The sequence below is a fragment of the Heterocephalus glaber genome, unplaced genomic scaffold, assembly GCF_053883595.1.
Source record: "Heterocephalus glaber isolate CG9 unplaced genomic scaffold, H.glaber_assembly_v1.0 deba00001773, whole genome shotgun sequence".
Taxonomy (NCBI): Eukaryota; Metazoa; Chordata; class Mammalia; order Rodentia; family Bathyergidae; genus Heterocephalus; species Heterocephalus glaber.
In genome coordinates, this window is record NW_028258463.1 from 460,753 (window position 1) to 479,953 (window position 19,201).

General features: G+C 49.1%; 1 protein-coding gene across 22 annotated transcripts in view; it reads right to left on the reverse strand.

Moving 5' to 3' along the window:
* Positions 1 to 19,201, reverse strand: part of Msi2 (musashi RNA binding protein 2) — a 373,908-nt gene that overhangs the window by 49,018 nt on the left and 305,689 nt on the right. For all 22 annotated transcript variants that reach the window (XR_015447701.1, XM_087202196.1, XM_087202200.1 and 19 more), the window contains 2 exons: positions 11,617 to 11,731; positions 2,579 to 2,653 (listed from right to left, as the gene is read on the reverse strand). Coding sequence is in view for 21 of the 22 variants with exons in the window: in XM_087202196.1 (XP_087058322.1) it covers positions 2,579 to 2,653; positions 11,617 to 11,731 (190 nt within the window). In the remaining variant the exon portion in view is untranslated. The remainder of the gene's footprint in view (positions 1 to 2,578; positions 2,654 to 11,616; positions 11,732 to 19,201) is intronic.

Below are 19,201 nucleotides of genomic sequence, written 5' to 3' on the forward strand. Positions count from 1 at the left end.
AGAGCCTCAACTGGAGCGGCACAGCGGCGTCCGGCGTCCTAGGCTTCAGGCCTAGAACCACTGGGTGCTCAGGGAGGCGTCAGCGACAAGCAGAGGACAAGCGTCACAGGGGTCGGCTCCTCTAGGGCCGAGGTCAGGAGTGGGATCATCCTCAGGACCACACCTTCCCGGCCAAGGTCACTCACGCTCTTGGCCTCCCTGGGAGCAGGAGGCTCAGTCTTGTGGCCACTGGGGGCCGCTTTCTGGCCATCGGTTAAGAGAAGCAAAAGGCTTTCAGGGTGTAAATGGGCAGGAAAAGGAGACAAAAAGTTTGATGGCAGAGTGCACTGAACAGCTCACCCCCACAGAGCAAGGAACTGCTCCCTGTCCACTTTAATGCCAGATTTCTGTCCCATTCAGACCTAGCCAGTGGTGCTAAGCTGCAGAGCTGGAGCTGGTGATAAACAGCTAATCTTCAGGCATAATCACTGCACCTCCCTCCCCACATTCCCAAACCTTGGCTTTCAGCGAGACCAGCAAGACCAGCACTGGGACAGATGAGTGAGCTGAGACAGGTGAGCCTCAGGGTCTCTTGCAGGTGAGGCCTGGAGACCAGGGCTGGTGGCCGGGGAGGCCCCTCTGGGGAAGAGGTGTGTGCGTGCCTGTTGGTGTGTGGCCCACACAGCTGCATCATAACAGGCTTCTTCCTTTAAGCTCCGGAACAGCTCTGCCCCGTAGAACTTTCGTGGTGATGGAAATGGTCTACATTCTATACAAGGTTAGCTGGTCCCTGGCCACGTGTAGCCACTGAGTAACGGAAATGTGGCCAGTGTGACAGAGCAGCTGCATTTTCCCTTTTTGCTGAATTTAACTGAAATCTCTATTTTATTTTATTTTTGGTACTGGGGATTGAGCTCAGGTCCTTGCACTTGCGCAGCAAGCCGCGAAACCACTGAGCTAAATTCCCGACCAGAAATCTCTATTTTAATAGCCACTGTTATCATGCCAGACAAATGGATGCTAGGGAGACAGGAGAGTGTAGAAGTTTGTTAAGGACTGCTTGGGTGTACATCCTGGCTCTGCCCCTTGCTCGCTGTGACCTCTGGGCAGGGTTTTCTCCCTCTCTGTGCCTCAGGGTATCCACCTGCAGCAGGAAAACCCAATAGCAGTGCTGCCCAAGCTCTGTGGAGGTGCCACTGTGGGTACCTCCTTTCTCAGGTCCAGGGCCCCTGGCCAATGAAAAGAGCCACAGCTGTAAGGAGGATGGGGAACAGATTCCTCGGGGCAAGCCAAGCGACCCTCCTGGATGGGGAAACTGCCCCAGCTGTGGGTGACACTTGAATAGCTGCTCCACTCACACCCACTGACCTCAAACTTCCACTGCTGCACCTGCCTCCCCCTGCGATGAGGCACCACAAGAGAGGAACAGACTCTACCCAGCACCCTGCTTATAGAAAGGAGAGGTCCAGTACACTGGGTGACCCGCCACAGCCAATCAGCCAACTGGTGTCAGGGCAAGTGCCCGGGCTTCCATTGCTGATTATTATTCCATTTCCCAAATGCCTCCTGTGCCTACTGCCTTCCCCAGCCAGAGCTTATGAGACCAACACCAGCCAGAGATGCTCACTCTGCTGCCGAGCACCCCCTCAGGTTGCTTCTCTGCTCCCTTTGCTTCCTCTCTCATCTCAGCCCTGACACACCCAGGCCACTGAGTCCAGGACGACCAGCCAGAAATGCAACTCCACCCAGAGCCAGCTCTGGGAGCCTCCCCTGCAGCAGATAACCACAGAGGACCAGGCTCTGCTCCAGACACCTTCTCCAGACACCTTCCTGACCTTTCACTCAGACACACGCAGCCCCAGCATATTCTCATCTGTGGTCCAAGCCTGGGAAGGATGGGCTCTCCTCCACAGGGAAAAGCAAGGCCCCATAAACACCCTCCCTCCCTAGCAGGCTGTGTCCACCCTGGCTGCCCCCTGCCTTTGAGGTAGAGCACCAGGGCACAGGGTTGGGCACCCCTGAGTACTAGACTCCAAGCCTCTGCTGCCACACAAAGGGCAGGAGAATCCACACAGCCCTGTCCAGGATGGACAGCCAACCCCAACCCCATCAGCAAAACACCAACACACAACAGAAGCCCCAAAGCCAGAGCAGCCAGGGCAGAGCTGGAGGAGGAGAGGAGGAAAAGAAGGAAGGGCAGGGAGAAGTCAGACATTGGAATGCAGACGCAGGGATCAGGGGGCCAGGGGGTGGTAGAGGGGTGAAAGGGCCCTGGACTTAGCATTCAGTCCCCAGGAAGGAGAAACAGAGACAGGCTCAGAAAAAGAAAGTGAGCAGAGGGAGCCTCCTGCCTCTGCCTGCTTCCCTTGCTATTAAAAGCTGCTACTTTCAGAAACCCAGCACCTTAAGAAAGACTCCGGTGAGTCAGAAACTCTCGCTGCATCCTGATGTTGGCCCGGTGCACTCAGAAGTTACCATACACAGGTCATCTCTTAAATGAAGATGTGTCAATTGTGTTCTCCTTTGGCGTCCTCCCTGCTCCTCCCAAATGCACCCCACTTCCCAAGTTCCCAAAGGCCTAGGAGCCCAAGCCACTCACCTGGGAACTGATAGCCATAGCTAGGAGCAAATCCAGGGTAGCCTCGGCCATAGGTTGCCACAAAGTTGGGGTAGCCTTGAAAACAGAAAGAAAGCAAGCCGTTAGACAGCTGCCTCAGATCTGGGGTGCAATCTCAGGGAGGGTGGCAGAGGCGAATGGTCCTAGTTACTTTCACTGAGGGCTTTGTCTCCAGGGAAGGTCTTTACCCAGGGCCTGGGTCGCCTCTTCTGTGGCTGGGGGGCTGCCGATAGTCTGCTGGTAATTAACCCATATTTAGGCAGCCAGACCTCCCAAAGCCCATGCACTTTCTTGAACCTGCAGAGTAAATGCCACGCATTAGCACCAAACACAGGGCCTGTGCCTGGCTCTGACATTTGGAGAGCTTACCCTGAATGTACTTTTCCTTAAAGCTGTTGACAGTAGGAGATTAAAGTCCTTGTAATGCCTCCTCCCAAGGCAGTGGGCAACAGGGCCAGCATCAGACAGGGGTTGGGTACTTTGGGCTGCAGTTTAGTGGTCACATTCAGGGCTTACCCTGTGCCCTGGGAAATGCCAGGCCTATGAGCAATGGCCTGGGGGGAGGCACGGCCCAGGCGCCCACATCTGGCATGCCCACTCCATGGCTGTGTGTCTTAGAGACACTGAAGGGTCCAGCAAAAACCCTGCTGGTGCATCCTGGTGCGGATGGGATCCTCTCCAAGCCCTTGCCAGCCCCTTTCAGCTCTAGCCATTTTTCATGTCCCTGCCTTTTGCTTCTGGCTACAATGTAGGCCTGTGTAGCCTTCTCGGGCTAGGATTTCACTGGCCAGATTCATGGTTACCTCCTGTCCCTGCACCCAAGGCTCATTTTGCCTCCTTCCACTTGGGGTATGGCCACATTCACGCTTCTGCAATACCACCTAGACTTGCTTTGACCTCTGAGGTGGATGTCTGTGGTGATTTGGGGTTGGCAGAAACCTGAACTCCCTTCCTGTATGACTCCTGGTTGGCTCAGAATTTACTTTAGTGTCAACAGCAGAACTTAGTGTCAAGACATGGCAACAGTGGCCCCCTGACCAGGTCATTCCTGACCAGGGCTGTTGCCTTGGCTGGGTGTGGGGCTCTGACCACCCAGCTCCCCCACTCCCTGCCTCCTCTGTGTCCTGTTCTCCAGCCTTCCTGTCATTTTCCACACTGTCCATGCTCCTTCCAGTCATCTCCTTTGCTGCCTACAGTTACCACAGTCACTTCTGTTGCTTGTCACCAGAAGGCTGATAGAAAGTTACTTTGATGGGTGGATTTAGGATGGTGCCCAGGTTCTCTGCACTGGTACATAACCCCAGCTCTGAGATCTCTTCACCAACCCCGCCAGGGGATTCTCATATGCCACATCAGGTGCTCTCTGACCCTGCAAGCGAGAGCTCATGGAAAAGGATCACTGACTAAATCCCACCTTGCTTCACGCTACTGTCATGAGTCTGACTTTGCTGGTCTTCCTGCTGCCTGTTCAGAGCTTTTGTGCCTCAGAGCTTCTGAAACAAGACCCATTATCCCTCCCTCTTCTGCGATGTTAGTGTGTAGTTTCTGTGCTGGACCTGCCATGGACCCAGAAATGACACTCATGGGTCTAAAGGCCAGAAGGCTTGGCTCCTGCGGGGTCTGTGGCCCAAGACTATGCCCTTGGGGATCAACTATGATCTGAATGCAGTGCCCCACAATTCATTTACTGAAATCCTAACACCCAATGGGATGGTATCAGGAGGTGGAGCCTCTGGGAGGTGAGCAGGTCATGAGAGCAGAGCCTTCAGGAATGGTATTAGTGCACTTTTAAAGGAGGCCCCAGAGACAACATCATTCCTCCCAATAAGGGAGGACACCAAGGTGTCTACGAGGCACAGATCCTCGCCAGATATGGAATCTGCCAGAACTTTAATCTTGGACTTCTCAGCCACCGACACTATAATACATGTGTGTTGTTCGGCAGCTGCTCAGTCTACTGAATTTCATTGTACCAGGCTGACCTAGGACAGGGGTCTTTCCTTTTCTTCTGGAGCATGAATCTTGCCACCTGTAGAAAGACTTACAGTGCCTGTCTCCCATGGTAATGATGTGTCCAAATGCTCAATGGAGGCCAGCTGTGGCTCCCTTCCCTGGCTTCAGCCAAAGCCTGCCCCAATTTGCGGTCACACTGAACTCACTGGTGAACTGGGCCCTCTGTCCTTCAAGAGGACCCTGCCACTGCTCTGCCCCATATGCTTATTATTTCCCTCACTTGGTATCTCCTTGGCAGAAGCTGCCAGGTGAGACAATCATCCAGCAGCTTTGCACCGACTGCTCTCCAAGGGGCAAAAGCCCAGGGATGCCCAGTTCAGGGACCTGATGGGGAAAGATGGAGACCTCAGATGCCTTAAATGGACACAGGCATACTGGTTCCTTCTTTGGAATATATTTAATTCATGGCTGGGCAGCTCAAATCTCCTCCAAATTAATCACCTGCTATCAAATCATAGCTTTCAGCACTAGATTTCTTATACCATTATTTCAACAATATTGATAAACGGATTATAAGCAAACAGCCAAATCACTGCTGCCTAGAGGCTTTCCTAATGAAAAATGGCTCCTTTGCTTCTAATTTCAGAGCTGGGGGTCTTAAATATTTTAGTGTTAATCTGACAGCAAAAGCATACGACCATGTGTCACTTTCCCATGGTGTGGAGGAGGGACAGCAAATAGGCCAGCTGTACTCAGGCCCCTCTTAAGATCTGATTACATAGATGCTTTCTTCCTGGCGTATCTGAAAGTCTCCGACAAGAAAGAAGAAAAGTGTGGCTAAGTTCACCCAACTTTGGGCCCCACCCCACTTTTTGGAAAGGTCAATATCATCGTCTCCTGAAAGAGAAAGATGAAAACTTGGCATGTGTCAGAGTGGGGGATCTCATCTCTGAACACCTTCTAGGTCAGGCAGATGAAATTATAAATTTATACTACAACATTACTTCAATTTTCCTCTTCATTTACTGCTGTGCAGCCCAGCTCTGCTCCAACGGCTCATAGCCCCAGCCACACGTGGGAAATTGGCTGGCTGCATATCAATAACACATTACAGCAGGCCCATGCGGATGCTCCATCAAGCCACATTACGGCGGGATGACCTAGTCACCACTTCCATTAGCAGCCAGGCCCTTCCCACACTGGCCACTGCACAATTTATTTGCTCCAGTGCTCTGGACGCCTGATCAATCCCACAGTAATTATCTCTTGTCACTAAAGTAAAAAAATCAAGCCTTCTGTCGGGATGACCACCTTTCTTGCAGACTGGCTTTTCATTGTGGCAGCAAAAGTCAGCCATCAATAACAGAACTTGGATGTGCCAGTGAGTTCCTCTGGGGCCAGAACTGTGGCTCTAGACTCTAGAGCTCTCCTCCAGACCTGGAGATGTTTGCATTCTAGATGGGTTCATGACTCATCCTGTCCCGGGCTCTGTTACTCAGCTACTCAGAGTCACGGGAAACTGCGCTCACCAGGCCCCTAACTTGAAAGAGACAACAGATAGGGTTGTTTATCCAAAGAACCACCGGAGTGCGACACATCTGCTGCATGACATGCAGAGCACTGCCTGGGTATCACGTCAGCTCCATGAGGTCTTCGAGCAGAAGAAACACCAAGTGCCAAGAGCCCTTCCTAGGCAAGGACATGCTAGCCAAAGTCTACAAGATGCTCAGGCCCAGAACCATCCTGATTCGCAGGGGCTCCTTCCAGCCTGTGCTGTCCAATGTAAGTTACAATTATATAAAAGGAAAACTTCAGATCCTTAGTGGCACATGCCCATATCTCAAGTGCTCAGCAGCTAGTGTGCCCATGCAACTCGTGGCTACCATACTGGCCAGCACAGATTCAGGACCTTCCTACCACCTCAGAAAGTACTAACAGACTGCACTGCTCCCAAGGAAAATGAAGAAGTGAATTCTCACCTTCTGTCCACCAGGAAACAGCAAAACAAATGGAGGCCTCCCTGGGAACGACCCAAACAGATATTTTGGGGACAGACAAATCCCAGTAAGTCTAGACGTGTGGCTGTAAGTTGCATCTGATCTCCTGATCTGTCAGCAAATGCTAGCAGATTATGGCTCCCCATTATGGCTCCCCAGCCTTCTTGAAGAGGGTGTACATACACATATTGTGTGTGTATTTTTTGTATACACAGAATTGAACCTGAGATTTCACACTGAGCTACAAACTCAGCCCTTTTAATTTTAAGACAGGATTTCATTAAGTCACTAAGTTGACCAGGTTGGGCTTGAATTTCCCATCCTCTTGCCTTGGCCTCACAGAGTGCTGGGATTATAGGTGGATGCCATCATGACCAGCTGTGGGTTTATTTAGTTTTTGTTTTTAATTCACAGGGGCATAATTCTGGGAAACACTGGGTCCAGATTTCATGGGAGATTCTTGGTACAAGTGAAAAAGTGGTAAAGCATGTATGAGACCCTGGGTTTAATCAGTAACAATGCAAAAATCAAACAAACAAAAAACCAATGCTTTTGGTTAAAGTGGTGAGCTGATCAACAGTCTCTCCATTTCCAGGCTTGCCAGGATAGAACTTTTCTGCAAGGCCTCTGGAGTGTGCTCTTTCTCTACCAACATGTTAAATAAATGGCATGAGCCCAAGAAGGCCAAGAGAGTTAGAGGCAGTGGGATTATGTGGCCGAGGGCAGAGAAGGCCAAGAGGAATCAAATAGATCAACAATCACGTGTTTGCTTTTATTAAGTCCATTTTCATTAAGAGAAACTAGAAGGTTCTGCCACAGTGGGCTGGACAACTGGGTGCTCTCGCTACAGCTCAGCAGTCTCAGGGCACAGAAACAGCTTCTCTAAGGGGTACAGTTGGTTGTGATTTTATCTGGTCCGAGACAGGAGACAGGGCTTAGGGATAACCACCCTCCTCCTCTCTCCTATATCACTTTCTAAGGAATTTCCATTGGGCTGAATTTTCTATGATTCTATCAAGGGTTGATACAGTTAACATCCAAACAGGCATAGGTTTTCCCAAAGGATGTCTGCATTCATGTCAAGGGAGATCAGAAAAGAATAACTCTGCCACTATACACTCATCAGCCTGCCCTTCGCATGTATGGAGAAGAATACTTAAAAAATTGAAGGATATTTAAAAAATTAGTTCCACTGCACACAAGTCAATTGCAGGCTGTGGGATTGGCTGTCTCAGACTCCTCACTAGAGTGTCAGCAACCTGGGAGCAGAGGCTTTGTTCTCTGGTGCACCCTCAGGGTCTAGAACTTGGGTACCTGGTGGTTAGGAGGTACTCATTAAGTATCTGTTGAATGGATGCATTTTAATGTTTTAATAGTTCAGAGTTTCACTCCTGAAAAACCCCTACAAGTGCTACATGTTTTTTTGCTTTTTCAAAAGTAAAAGCTGAAGTCACTGCAACATCATTCCATTCCATTCATTCATAAATTATTAAAAAAAAAATGTTGCTCTGCAGGAGTCAGGTTCATCAGCCAAACTATGGGTTGTGGTGGCATCGGTTCCAGGACTGGCATGCAGAACATAGTTCCTCATGGAGGTGGTGATCCACGTGACCAATGGAGACACATCAGGCATCCTACCCAAGCGGTAGCCCCTGCCCAACTTCACACTATCACTTCAGAGGGAAGAGAAAAAAAAAGTGGGTCTGTGATATGGAGTCAAGGGCTTTAGTCCTAGCACAGTGATGGCAGTGTCCTAGCCTAGAGAACCTGAGGCCCTGGTCCCAAGATGCACCAATGGGTGACACGAGGGAGGCCCAGGGTGTGTGTGGGAGTGCAATGGAGAAGGTTCAGTGGGAGACACCAGCCGGGCTGAACAGTCCTTGGATGCTGTTGCCTACTTCATCCCTTCTCCCCAACCTCAGGATGAGCTGAGATGAGACGTTTCTTGGTCGGGGACACATTTTGGGACCTCTTAAAAGCTCCAGCTCAGCAGACATTGGGACAGCTTTGCCACAGTGGCTGGAGAATTCAGGAGGCATGGGGCTGGTGAGGCTGGAGTCAGCACAAGGATCTTTGTGAGAAGATGGTGACTCAAGGATGACTCCAAATCTTTGGGCGGGGGTGCAGGAAGTGGATGTAGTTGCCACACACAAGTTATCTCTGTGGGTCTCACTAGGTTCTTGCCCATGGGTGGTCAGCGACTGTAAGGGGTAAGGTGTTATCACTTTCCAGGGTAATAACTTCTCCCCAGTTCCCAGTTTGAATGCATACTACTGCATCTTGCTGATTCAAAGACACATTAATTTTTCACATTTAACATTTAGGTAAGTGGGACCTATCTTGCAGTCAATGTGATTAAAAAAAGCATTGTGCAGATTAATTATGGCATATTTTTCTTTCTGAATGGTACATAAAGGTATTTCTCACTTGTCATGGCATATAGGATTTGATGAAATGTAACGTTTGCCAGTTAAGGTATGGTTTCATTTATCCTCTGATAACTTCACGGGATGAGATTGTTGTGCCATAGATAGGAAAAGCAGGGAGACCAAGCCACTTGCCCTATCTTGCAAGGGAGAAATCCAGATCTCCAGTTTCCAAAGCCTCTTCCCTTCCAAAGCCTCACCACATGGCCTGCCCTGGTGGAGCTCTACTCTGGACTGGGCTGACACCACCTCTGGCGGGAAGGCCCATGGCTTCCCTATCCTTTCCATCCCAGCCAAAATGCTACTTTTGCAGGGAGGAGGCTGAGTTCCTGACTGGTTTCCACTCCTCCTGATGTGTTCCGGGAGCACCCAAGGCTCGATTAGGATGACCTAGGTGTCTGCATGATGAGCTCTTGTGTCTCTCCCACTAGACCATGGCTTCCTGCTGGCAGGACACAGCTGCCTTGTTAATCAAGCACAGTATCAGCCCTGAACTTAGTTAACCAGCCTGGGGCTGGGCATGCAGTAGGTGCCCAAGACTGCTTGCTGGTGAGTGCCTCCTGTGCCTTGGATCCCAGGATGAAAGCCTTGGGGACCCAGCCTGGGTGTCTATAGAGAGGTGGCTCGGGGTCTGGGACACTGAACACGGCTGTGCCTTTGCTCCTGGCTTCACTCCATCCCTCTGCTTCTCCCAGACAAAGAGCCAGTGCTGATCAAGTCAGACTCACGAAGGTGGCCTTGCCTGAAGGTCTGGGTCCCAGAAAGACCCCTATCTATGACCCACGGCCTTTACACTATCAAGACTCTGAAAGACAGGCAGGCGGCGAAGGCACCACTCTCTGTAGTTTGACTTCAACGTTTAAAATTACAAGTCCATTTGTAGTTCTTTTTGATATAGAACATGAGGTAATGATCAAATGAAAAATATAAAGCAAGAGCTAAGCAATTATCGTATAGCAACCAAGAAATAATTCTCACTGAATTTAAATATTTTTAAATAATTATGCAGAAATGCATTTCTTTTAGGCTGTAACTTTTTCTATCTACAAGTGCATAGTCCTATACACCTGCTCCTTGATTTATGAGGTTACCAGAAATTTAAAATGTCACTAAGTTACAAATGTATTAAGACACCTAATCTGACTGTTATAGCTCAACAGCACAGTAACCTGCAGAGAATCAGTCATTTCCCCTCATGATAGATGTTTACTGCCGCTGCTCAGCACCTTGAGAGTGTGGGATCATGTATCTTTAAGCCAGGACAGGGTCAAAATTAAAAATTCAAAGCACAGTTTCTACTGAGTCCATGTCACCTTCTTACCATGAGAGCAAAAAAAAAATTCTTAAGTCAAACCATCACAAGTTGAGGACAGTCTTATATACTGTACCATATTGTTTTAATTATGGTAGCTCTGAGTTATGTTCAGGCATTTGGTCAAACCAGTGTCTTCTGTTTTATTTATTGTGTCTTATTTATTCCACACACTACTTCTTCCAGATAAGTCTTAGCATCTAGCTAATTTTAAAAGAATTACAACAGAATTTTCTTGGAAACTCTGTTAAACCTAAACAGTTAACTGTGGAAGAATTACCATCTTGGCCATTTTTAATATTTTCAGTCGTGTCACTGAAAAGTTCCTCAAAATGGCTTTACCTGCCCCTTGTTATTTTCACAGACAAGTAGATACATTTCTTTGTGAGACCAAGAAAAGTTTTCTACATTTTAAACCAAGAGTGATTTAAATAGCAGCAAATCTGAAAAACACATAAAGAGCTTATCAAACAAGAGGGACCCTTAGCCAGACCAAATGAAAACCCATTAAAACCAGACAGCTCATGTGCCTGAATGGAATTTTACCATTAACTACCATTTATCCTATTTAATTAGTATTTTCCCGACACACAATAACTTGCACTAAAATACCATTCTCTCGCCTTGAAATTTCTAATTATTGTTGCGACCCACCCCATTACGCATCTCCCTCACTTTCTCCATCTTTCATGCCATTTAAACGGTGAGATTTTCAATTATCTACGCAGGATGGACAGAGATACCTTTAAGGAAAGGGGCATAATACGCAACTCAATTTCTCTAAAAGCCAGGAGAGATCATTTTTAGTCAGAACAAACACACTTTGCCTTTCATCTTTTTTTTTTTGCAAATAAAGAGTAAAACAGGCTATTTAAAACATCCATTTAAATGCAAATTTTGATGTCCCAGGAGGAAAACGTTAATCATTTAAATAGACAGGATTATAATCCACCCACTTTTTCTCCTCTCCCAAGTTTTAGAAAATATAGCCGGATCCCACACAAGTTAAGCCAGCCAGAAGTGCTTAGATCTTAAGAACACATAGTTGGCTAAGGCAGGAGGGACTCCTTTTGAGGATAAGGGTAGAAAAAGGAAAAAACATTCTCAAGAATCCTATAAACCAAGCTGGGGCTGAGATGATATATATATATATATATCTGTCTAGTCATCACAACTGTCCTGGAAAAGGGAATGGTCATCTTCACTTATAGACAAGGAAACTGAGGCTTACACAGGTAAACCTAGGCTTGGGGGGAAGTCTGCCTAAGCAGTAAGTGACCCAGGTAGGTGTATAGGTATCCACAGTCTCCCCGGGGACCCGTCCAGACTCACCCAGCATCCCCATGCCAAGCATGAACGCATCCATGGTGTAAGGCAGCCCCCGGGCCCGGCCTCTTGTCCCAGGTGGGAACATGACTTCCTTCGGCTGAGCTTTCTTACATTCTACCTGTTAAACAGAAAGGCGAACAAATGAGATGCAAATGAATTCCACGTAAATGTCAAATGGAGAACTGATCCGGTTACGAGCTAAGTTATTTTTAGCCTTGCTCCTTACTCACTGTAAAAATAGCCGTGCTGAGTAAATGGCCTGCAAAATAAATATTTAAGAAAACACACCACTTGTGCAAATCCTGCTTTGGAAAAACCTACAAGGATGAAATTAGGTTCTGGAAGGGCAGCAAGGACGCAGGCTGAAGATACACACATGGGCTGGGGCTCAGACAGAAGCCTGTGCAGAAAGCATGACAGTTAAGGAGCCAGGCAATGGCTGACAGATGTGCCAACAACGACAGCAATAATCATCATCCTTCATGATGGACTGGCCCTTTATACAAATTCCTTCGGGCCACGGACTCTTCATATCACACCATGGGATTCTCCCTCTCACGAAACAGGCCACTCAGTCTTCGCTCCATCTCACAGATGAGAAAACCAAGCATCAGAAGGCTCGGGAAGCGTTGAAAGCCTGATCTCTAGCTAATTTCTAGCTTAAAAACACTGCCATTTCCATAAAACCCATAGCACACACTCTGGATGGAAGTCATAAGGTTAAACACTGATTCTGTTCATCTGCTGGGATACTGGTTTCTCAATTTACACCTGCACCTTCAAGAGGTTGCTCATTTTAGCTAGGTGTGGTGCACATGCCTGTAATCCCTGCACTCTGGAAGGACTACAAGTTCAAGCCAGCCTTGGGAATTTAGTGAGACCTTGTACCAAAATACGAACTTTTTTAAAAAAAGCAAAAAGGCCGAGGATGCAGCTCAGTGAGAAGACCCTGAGTTCAATCCCTAGTTCTGGAAAAAAAAACAACAAACCGCTGATCTTTCCTGTTTATCTTCTGCCTCTAAAATTTCTTAATCCTTTTCCTCTTGCACACCGAGAGGTTACTTACTTAACGCTTAACTACACAAAGCACAAACGTCAGCAAGTAATGCTATGACCTGCTGAAGTTCCTACACTGTTTTACTAGAGCACCTTAGGACCTTGCTCAGTACTTACTTGTTTTTACTTTAAGACAAATTTCACAAGCACTGTTAGCTGGTACTCAATCCCACTACTGATGAAGATGGGCTGTGGTCCAGTAAGGCAGGGTTGCCAGGCAGCCTAACAGTGATGGAGAAAGAGGAATCAAGTTCCTTATGTGATGAGGAGTCAGAGGATATATGGTATAGGAGCAAAGTTCCACTCAGCTCAATAGTTGCTGATGGATCACTGTGACAGGAAAGTTCCTATTGCTCAGTGTGCCTAAGGTACTGAGAGCAAACTAACTGGTAAAAATTACCGTAAAAATTTTTATAGATTTCTGAAAAGGGAAATGGGTAAAACACATGAACAGGCAACTCACAAATGGCTAATAAGCATACTTCCCCAAAATAAGGCAGATATATGATATATATATATATATATATATATATATATATATATGCATGAAAAATTTTTCCCCATCAGATTGGCAGTGATGAACGGATTGTATGATCTCAGGGTTCCTGCAGGGGAACAAGGAAGGAAATTGCACATATTTTTTTGTTTGTTTGTTTGGTTTGGTTTTTTTGAGATAGGGCCTCACTCTGTTGTTTAGGCTGGCTTTGAACTCTCCGCGATCCTCCTGCTTCAGCCTCCGGAGTGCTGGGATTACAGGCATGTGCCATCACACTGGGCTACTGCACATATTTTTTCAGGAGGACAACCTGACAATCTATCAAAAGCCACAAACGTGCACATCCTAATAGGAATTCATCCTGCAAGACCTATGGATAAGGCTAGTCACCAGAAGCATTAATTGTGGAAAAAAACTCAAAAAACAAAAAACCAGACATCCCTGAAAAGTCCAAGAACAGAGAATTGGTTAAGCTAGTTTGGTCCAGCCACACTGACCAAATGCTACACAGCTATAGAAAAGCACCCTAATGATAACATACACTGGTTTTGGGGAAATCCTCAGTCCCAGACAAATCAAGACAGCTCCTAACTGCAGGAGACAAAAAAAGCAAATTACAGTGACTTTGTAGAAAATAAACATATATATATATATATATATATATATATATATCATACATATTTCTATATCGTACAGAAAGAAAAAATACTAAAAAGCTCTACCACAGTTTTATTAGAGTGGCTTTTAAAAATTTTCCTATTGTGAAGGTTGTTACCATTTATCTTCTAAGTTTTCTGCTAGGAACAGGCAGCATGTCTTTACAAGACAATGCAATAGGCTGTCACCAATAGGGCTATTAGGGTGTTATTGTTGCCAAGTAGCAGGGAAAGGTGATTAAAAAGAAATAAATTCATCCAAATTGGGTCTTTTAGATTTTTCTCATAAGCCCAGGGGTGGCTGGCTCCTCGACTCCAGGCCCCCAGGGGACATTGAGAAAAGCAGCTGAGAAATTTCATTTGCATGAACCTGCTCCAGCAGGGGAAGATGGGCGTGCCCTGAACAGGCAGACAGATAATTACCTAAGCGACACCAGGATGGGGAATAATGCCTCTAACCAGCTCACTTCCTACTAGCCCTATCGGTGACAATCTACTGCATTGTCTTATGAAAACCTGCTGCCGGTTCCTAGGCAACATGATCAACGAAAATTTCAGGTTTATACAATTATCATTTAGGGAACATAAAGGTTAACTGACTGTAATGGGAGTATTTTAAACAAACCCACCTACCTTCCTCTCACGGAACAGGGCTGGCAGCTCGGTTTAATTATGCTCTGTCTCTGCTGGCAGCGTTTTGGGCAGCACCAACCACATGAGTTCTGTTAACCACCTGCCATGTCAAATGGTGAGGGCTCCCCAAGGCCAGGGGCCATGGCATACGCATTCTCTGGGGGACCCCAGCCTGTCCTGGGCATTTGAGCAATAGGGAGAGGCAGTGGCACGGACAGAGAGCCTGGCCTCTCCTGGCCTATGGTGAAGGCTTCTTGAAGGATTTTTCAGATCAGGAGGCTGCCCACGCACCCCCCTGCTCCTGGAGACTCCCGCTACTTAATTCAACCATGCGGAAGAACTTGAGTGCCTGGCAAGCGCTAAGCTTTGGGGGACACTAAGATAAACAGGGCGCATCTCTACCTTTGAGAGCTCATTCCTGTGGACAAAGAGCCAGCTCCTCTGTCTTGTTCTCCAAAGATTAACACAAGTAGTCACATAACAAATCACTGCTTGCCATTTCTGTAGTCCCTGGGGTTAGGCCACATTTGGGTCATCCTCCCTGGGGCCCTGTGTGAGCTAGAGAGCTTGGCATGATGACTGGGGTAGAAAGGAAACCCAAACGGGAAAAAACAGTCCACCTCCATGGCCCTAGTCATGGATTTAGTCATCTGTCCATATACCATGTCCCAAACACCAACTGCTATGCAGCAGGCCACCCCTAAACTTGGTGGCTTCAAGCAATTGTTGATCATTCTTGTTCACGGTGCAGGAGCTGACTGGCTCAGGGGGCTCCTGCTTGCCTGTGGTCAGATGGCGGCTGCGGCTGGAGCCAGAGAAAGCCCCAACTGGCCTGGAGGCCCAGGACTGCTGTTGGGGGTGCATTCATGGCTTCTTCAGGGCATCTGTTCTCCTCACACAGCATGGTGGCCAAGTTCCAAGTGAGATGTCATTCCAAGTAACTCAGGCAGAGGCTGTAAGGCTTCTCCTGATGTCGCCTGGGAACTCCCACATGCCACCTCCACCACATTCTGCAGTCCCACAGAGCCAGACTAGATCTGGAGTCAGAGGACAGCATGCAAGGGTGCAAACCCCAGGAGGCTGAGATCTACACATGGCATCAGTGAAGGTGAGCAGACAGGGCAGGGAGGGACTCCTTGGACCAGGCGTCCGGCTGGCTGGGTTCTTGGGACAGTGGGCACAGAGGGCTGCTCTTTCCTTGGAGCAGAGGGCAGGGCATGGGAGCTCCTATCCCACTGCAGCCCTGGCATCCAGTCTCCTCCTCTAGCTGCTTGTGTGCCACTCCCTAAGACCCCTGTATATGCTGTGTGCTCCTACCACATACCCAAAGGAAAAGTGGCTCCGAAGTTACTTTTCATAGGGCCATCATGGGGGCAGGAACATCTCCAGGTCTAGCCCTGAGTCTCCACCATCAATGCTTCTCAAAATGCCTCCCGCAGCCACTGCTTTCAATGGTAACTGAAGACAGCAGTCTGATCAGAGGGCAAGAGGTGAGCAGGACATTCCATGTGGACTGGTGCCTGTGAGACTCAGAGGCCACTGTGACCAGCTGCTCACGCCAGAAGCACAAGGCTCCCATTTCCAAATACCACAGCTGGCAAAGCCACAAAACCACCTCACACCAGGGGCCAAATGCCAGGGATGTGTCAACTGACTCAGTGTAGCTGGGATGGTTTTAAAATTTCGTTCTCTAAATATCCTGCTTTACTTGACACTGGCCTGGGAGGAAATAATCTTGGGAGGAATACACTGGCTTGTATTCCTTACGGCGATGGCTTCAGAATAAGCACAGCATGCCAAGCCCCTCTACCCCAGGACAATCAGGGCAGCAGCATGCTCCTGGAGGGGACACGCCCAAGGCCTGATGAGACCTTGAACTTGGGGTCACTATGCTCTTGTGTATGCTAGTGTTGGGGTGGGGGTAGACTCTTCCCATCAGCATCCAAAGCAACTCAGCACTGAGGGTGGTTATTTCTAACTCTTTTAGAAATAATCTCAGACAGAAGATCTGCAAAAATAACCTACCTGTGTGCTCTTTTCCGGGATTCACCCACTGCTACTATTTTATCGCTTTTGCCTTATCATTTGGACATCTATGTCTGTATCTGGAGATGTATATATTTTCCCCCTGGAGAGTCAGTTGTAGGGTTTGCATTTCCTAAACATGAGGGCATTTTCTTATGTAACCACAGCAATTATCAATCTCAGGGCACTTAACGTTGATACGATTCTTTATTAACCGTCCACATTTCTGCTGTGGCAATGGACCAATATTGCCCTTTATAGCTACAGATCCATCTTTCAGAACAGGAAGCTGAGGCCCAGACTTCAGAGACCAAAGATGTAGTGCAGACCCAATCCATGGGCGGTGGGGCTGGGATTTGAAGCCTGGTCTGCTTAAGAGTTAAGGCCCTGCCAGGGGAGCATGCCCTGCACTACAGCCTGTCCCTGGCACCTGGCAGACTTTTGGCCAAGGTGCTGGAGCTCTGAGGGGGACAGCTTCCTGGCAGCCACTCTGAGTGGCCCCTCTTGACCAAGCAACCTGAAGCCCCAGCAGAGGCAAGCTCTCCACTAGTGTCTTTGGGGACAGTTGACAGTGTGAGAAGGAGGCCATGCGCTGGGAAATGAAAAGGTTTTTGTTTCCCTTGGTCTGGACATGGTTGGCCCCAGTCAGCACACAGCCCCAGGGGCCAGAGGGAACCCAAGCTGTGCCTGCAGCCTTGACGGACCCCCCAGAACAAGGAGGCTCTGTCCGGCCTGAAGAGGCCAGTGTGCGTGGCTTCATTCCTCACGGCTGACAGGTCATGTTAAGAGGTGATTCCAGCGAGACAGGATCAAACTCCCCAGTGCGCAGACATCGGCCTTGACTGTCTGGCTGGCTCGCAGGAAGGGGAGGGAGCAGAGGGCTGGGGATGGGGATGTCCTGTCCTTCCAGGGAACTTCCCAACAGACTTGAGAGGCCTGACCCAGTCTTGCCTGTGGCTTCCTCTCCGGTCCTGCTGCAGCTCCTACCCAGCCAGCTCTGGTGGATTCCAGGAAAACACTGCTTCTTTGGAGGCCCAAGCCAACCACCTCCTCTGTCCATGAGCCCTTGAGCACTGCCCAGGGAGCCAACGAAGGGAAGGGGAGATACACAAAAGTGTGAAAAGGGTCCTGCCCAGAACAAAGCCAGAGCTCTCCATGTGTGCGGGCCCCACTAGCTGAGACCACACAATGCACACCTCCTCCCAGCCTTCCTTCCTCCCAAGCAGGGCCCCGTGGCCCGTCCCTGCAGATTCTGGGTCTTTCTGGGACCCCACAGACTGCAAGACCCTCTGTGGGGCTCTTGCGGGTTTGTCACCAGGACTTGGAGGAGACCTGCCCCAAGGAGCTGGCAGAGCAGGGAAGACCCGGCAGGTCTGGCTCCACCTGGCCCAGACTCCACCCTACACAGGCGTGGCCACAGAGGAAGACAGACGAGGGGACCCCCATTCGACAATGCTGTAGAGTTCCAAGATGGCAAGAGCAGTACGTTAACCAGCACCAGGCCTTCTGAGCACAGAAAGAGGTGTACGAAGTGAGCAGGCGAGGGGCAGAATGTACAGGCCCCTAGAGAGGAAGAGGAGGCTCAGGGAGGCTCAGGCAGGGAAGGGAGACCTCCCTCTGTTCTGTGCATGCAGATTTCCCAATTGGGATGGCCCTGGGGGCACCACCTCCTGCATGGCCTTCGGAGTCAGGCCACCTCTTCTCAGTCCTAGTGTCTATTCCAGGTTCGGATTACATGGAGTTGCTCTTCTCACCCAGGACCAGAAGCAGGATGGATTCACAACCAGGTGAGGACAGGCTGGGGAAGGGGAAAGTCTGGAAACATGTCATTGGCTGGGGGTGGAGGACAGCAATCATGGCCCAGGAAACCCTGGGAGTGGCACTTCGTGACACCTTTTCCTCACCATGCAGGCCCTTCTGCCCTCTGGAAACCCAGGTGGGCTTCCCAGCTGGTCGTTGCTACCACTGGAGGCAAGTGGAAGAAAGTTCTGCACCTGTTCCTCTATCCTCCCCCCTCCCCCAGGTGTCACAAGCAGGCTCTGTCCTTGTGAACTAGGACCAGCAGGTGGCCAGACATGGAGGACCTGCCTGCACTTGACACCCTGCCTTGTTCTACTGCAAAGAGGCCTCCATGGAAAAGGGGACCCACCCCAGCCTGTGGAGAAAGAGCGACCCTGCAGATCGCAATGGATCTGCCATCGTACAGGGTGGTGGTGGCGGCCAGCAGGAACATCTGTCATCAGGGGCTTTGCGTCTGTCACACACAGCTTGGATCCACTGGGGAGAAGCGCTGAGTTCTGTGGGAAATCTAGGCTTTCTTGACTAAGGATTACTCTGGGGAGGAAGGAGCCCAGTGTTTACTGAGCACTCCCCACACGCTAGGCAGTCACAACATCCCCGTGTGTGTAAGTGCGTGCATAACATGTCAGATGTATGTACATGATGTGCAAGATACTGTCCGTTACGCACATGATGGACATCAGACACGATGCATGGCATACAGGAGTCCTCGAAGTGTCCGCTGTCTTAGATTCCCTCACTGAACTGAGGCCCCGTGTCCTCTGTGAGGTGGCCTTATTAGTCCCCAGCTGACAACTGAGGCTTTGAGGAATGGCCTGCCTGTGGTCACAGAGCACAGCTGAAATTCAACTGCACGCAGGTCCCCAACTTCAAAACCCCCTCTCCCTCCTCCCTGTCCCTGACCCTTCAGTCCCAACTGGAT